This window comes from Myotis davidii, unplaced genomic scaffold (assembly GCF_000327345.1).
Source record: "Myotis davidii unplaced genomic scaffold, ASM32734v1 scaffold128, whole genome shotgun sequence".
In the NCBI taxonomy this organism is placed as follows: Eukaryota; Metazoa; Chordata; class Mammalia; order Chiroptera; family Vespertilionidae; genus Myotis; species Myotis davidii.
The window spans coordinates 65,407-69,783 of record NW_006299719.1 but is presented as its reverse complement, the minus strand read 5'-3'; the positions used below and the strand labels follow the sequence as shown (position 1 = coordinate 69,783).

Genomic DNA, 4,377 nt, shown 5'->3' with positions numbered 1-4,377 from the left:
GAAGGAGCCCGTCCCGGGCCGGGATCCGGACCTCCCTGCCGTCAGGCTCACCCCTGCTCTCTCGGTGGGACTGAATACAACCCAGGTTTTGACCCGCCCTATCCTCTCGGCAGCTGCCCCGTATGCAATGGCGTCCACCTTTTAGAATGTCCTTTTTCTGTCTCTGCTCTGGAACCCTTCACCTGTTTTCCCCGGGCACCCCGCCCTTGGCCCAAGTGGACCTGTCTGCATTGGGCGGGCCTGTTTGTGCTGAACTGGCTTCGTATCTCTTCCTTCTCGCAGCTCCCTGTCCCCAGCCCGCGAAGGGAATCTCATTCTGCAATTGAAATAGACTAGAAAACGCAGAATTCAGATAGTCTTATCGCGAAGGCCTGCAAAGTCACGGGGAACGGGAAGTGGATACTTAATATGTTTAATGCGCTTTGGGGTGTGCAATGAGGAGGAAGATGTTTCCATATTTCATTCGTTTAAAAAAAAGAAAAATACCTACTGCAGACTGCCCCTTGAAGTTTGTATATTCCAGGGTTGTGTTGCACAGATTCTAAACTGTCACTAGATGTATTTTGCTATCTTAAATATTATTGGTATATACACATAAGACTGCCATTAAAATTAAGTCACTTATGGCTGAGTCAAGAAAGTTATGTTCCTGACCGAAGAAAGTAGCAGTGTTAGAATTTAGAATAATTCTAATGGATTGTTCCTCCATATTTGTCATTGCTGTGTAAGTTCATCGCTTCTGAAGGCAGAAATAGGGGGATTTTTTAAAAATGATTTTTAGCTCTGACACCAGAAAAAAAAAAACAGATTTCTCAGTCTCTCTAAGGAAGGATATATATATAAAAAAAAAAACCCATCCAGAAAACTTCAGCCCCTGTATCCCTTTTTTGACATTCCTTTAATGCTAAGGCTCTTATATCCCTAAGAAATATACAGAAGTGTTTAATTTTAGTTGTGCCATTATTGCAGAGTTGACGCTTGATTAAAGTTGCTCTCTTTTAGAGATTTGGAATGCTATTGCTCTGGGCAGAGAACCCAATGTACTAAAACCATATGGCACTATGCTTCCAAGACATCATCCTGTTTTAATCATCTCAACAAATGGTAATTCCTTTTCAAACTCCATTTTCCAGGTTTGAAAAGAAGTGACAAGAAGTTTGTAACCAATCCAAGGTCTCAAAAATTTTGTGGAATGTCAAACTCAAACTCAACTTGAGTTTAGCAATTCTAAGTCCAAATAATATACTGTTCCTATATCTGGTATCTACTAAAACACATCACTAGATGATTAACATTAAATTATATAATTAATAGGTCAATGGGCATTGTTCCCTGGCTGCATCTACCTTTGTACTTTGTTTTATGTAAAATGTATTTTTTAAAAATCATATTTTTTGTAAATTATTTTCAATCTTATATACCCTATTTAAAGTTTCTCAGAAAGCCACTTTACATTTTTTGTGTGTGTGTGAGGTCTAATTTTTGTATAGTGGTATCTGAGCACATATTTAGAAGAGTCACGTTTTTGGAGTTGATTTCTGTGGGATGTTATTCTTCTTTATAGAACCTAATAACCAATTAGGAGACTTGAAACTGAAAGAGTGGTATAGCAAGGCGGTCAATGGCATGGGCTCTTAGTAAATGTTAGAGTTAGAATCTTGGTTCCACCAACTAATAGCAGAATGACTTTGGCCAATTTTACTTGACCTTCCTGAGCCTAAGTTTCTTCAAGTGCAAAATAGGAATCAATATAGTGCCTTATTCTTAGGCCTGACCTGGACAATCAGTGAATTAACATGTGGCATGTGGTTGTAAATGAGAATAGGTTTGGTCTGTTACAACTGGATAATGAGGACCAGAGAAACCGTGTTTCAAATTACAAAGAAATGTGAATTTTCATACTTTATGTAATTTTTCAAAATTGTAGTATAAAGTATGTTGTGTAGTATAAAGTATGTAATTTTGAAAGGGCTGTTTAAATTAAGATACTTTACGATCTGTATTGTCACTTTAAATGTAGGTGATTCTCTTTGTAAGTTAAAGTTGTAATCTACATAGTGGACAGTTTCTTTTTATAGATTTTGAACAACATAAGTTCTTGATCTTTTAGTATATTATTCAGTTTCTCTCTTTTTTTTCTTTGCCTAACTTACTAGAATTGCCTAGGGATAGTTCTATCAAAATTTTTTGAAATGTAAATTGTGTACTTTTGGCCGTCCTCAAATATTTACTCAGGAGTTAAGTGGTTTTCAATTTGATAATTTTAACAGATACAAGTGATTACTTTTTTAAAAAACTGTCAATGAGTTTAAAATGGAACAATAAGTATAGATGTGATTATATCTTTAGTATATCTTTGAAGAAATATACATATAGAAGGTGGGACAAAACTAGGTTTACAGTTGTGAGTACTCGAAACAGTTTATTCTTATGTTATTATTTATCGAATTATTTTTCATATGGACAACTGTAAACCTACCTTTGCTTCACCCTGTATATTAAGACAAGTAGTATATTGATAGTCTAGAACAGAACTGGCAAACTTAAAAAAAGTAAAGGAACAGGTAGTAAGCTTTGGCTTTTGTGCCGAGCCAGCTCAGCCAAGGGTTTGAAAGCCTGAGTGAGGGCAGCGAAGGATTAAAGAAATGGCAGACAAAGAGGATAAGCTGGTTCTAGGTGGGTCTTCCTGTGCCTGGCTGAGGCCACACAGAGAGATCCAGAGGCAAGCTGAGCCTTTATTTTATAGTCAGAGGTAAACAAGGTAGTGGTCACCATAGTTACAGTGTTCTTGTGAATTTTATTTGTTTTGGCACCACTTGCTACATCTCCCTCAGCCCATTAGCTTCCCAGATAAGATCTAGGGAGCTTTATAACTTCAAGCCTAATTATGCTGAGGACTGTGTCCTCTAAGCTGGGACTTGTTTGTGGCTTTGCCAACAGGTCAGTCCCAGGCTTAACCCTATAGCCACGCCCTACAGACTTTGTGGATCATATGGTCCCTGTGGCAACTACACAACTTTGGTGTGGAAGCAGCAATTGACAATATGGTGTGGCTGTGTTCCAATAAAATGTAATTTACAAAATTGGTGGCTACCCCTGCCTTAGAACATTCTGAAAATACTTAAACAGCAGAAGATAAAAAACATGATTTTAGGCTATTTTGGTTTGTGAAATAGAGTGAGATATCTTAGAAAAAATATCCTTCAGGCAGAAGATTCCTAGAGGCATTTGTGGGAGGCTTACAGGGACAGTGTCAAAGTTGATGAACTGGCCCTGGATGGTTGCTCAGTGGTTAGAGGGTCGGTGGGGGTTTGATTCCCAGTCAGGGGCACTTACCTTGGTTGTGGGTTCACTCCCCACCTGGGAGGCAGCCAGTCCATGTATCTCTGTCATCTCTCTCTCTCTCTCTCTCTCTCCCTCTCCTCCCTCCTTCTCTTTCTCTCTCTCCCTCCCTACCCCCTCATCCCTCCCTTTCATACCCTCTTAAGAATCAATGTAAAAAATATCCTCGGGTAAGAAATAAATAAATAAATAAATAAATAAATAAGTTGATGTACTGGGCAACTTTTGCACACAGTACAATACCATCCTATTGTTGCCAACACTTCTGCTCCTCAATCACAAGTGTCCTAGAGCTTGTAGGTGAGATTTCCAGACTAGTGGTTCTAAGTTAGCTGCTACCCCTGACTATTATTTGCCTTGGAAATACTCCCACTTTAGTAATGTAAATACTACTGAATAGATCTATTTTCATTGCTTTAAAAAAAATTCCTTTTTGATAGGTGTTCAAATATCTGGTAATTGGCTTATTTACTATAGAAATCAAATTATAGTTAAAGGCACTCTGCTCTTGAGTGGGATCAAACAAGTTGTTGTACTCGTAATTGTCAGTACTCTCTTATTTGATTAATGTTTAATTTATCAAATTTATTTTAATAAAATTGTTCTTTACAGGCCCTGAGAAGTCTTTCTCGCTTTGACTGGAGATCACAACATACAAAAGCTGCCCTAAAACATGAACAAGGATTTGGATTTAGTTTTGGTATATGTTTTGTTCTGTCTTTTGACTTTGAACTTAAATTATTATGTATATGCAGCTCTCTATGTATGTATTTGTCTGAAATGTTGATTAAAAAATCTTAGTAAAGGACACATATGTAATACCCTTTGTAATACTTTTAGCAATAAAAAAAATCTTAGTAATGTCTGTCAATGAGCAGAATCAATCACCATCCACTGATTGTCCACAGTTAGTTACACCCATTCTTGCTGACCTCGTTTTTTCTTTAGCATAATTACCCTACTCATAGAGCCGTTAGCAGCATACATTTTTTCCTGCTCTTCTTTCTAAGGATGTAGCACAAAATATAACAGAGA

The 4,377-nt window shown here is 37.6% G+C and overlaps 1 protein-coding gene across 1 annotated transcript in view; it reads left to right on the top strand.

Annotated features, from left to right (window-relative positions):
• The window catches only part of ACADM (acyl-CoA dehydrogenase, C-4 to C-12 straight chain), a 43,619-nt gene that overhangs the window by 7,460 nt on the left and 31,782 nt on the right, over positions 1 to 4,377 (top strand). The window contains exons 2-3 of the mRNA XM_015571887.1: positions 5 to 120; positions 3,955 to 4,042. Of these exons, the coding sequence (XP_015427373.1) occupies positions 5 to 120; positions 3,955 to 4,042 (204 nt within the window). The remainder of the gene's footprint in view (positions 1 to 4; positions 121 to 3,954; positions 4,043 to 4,377) is intronic.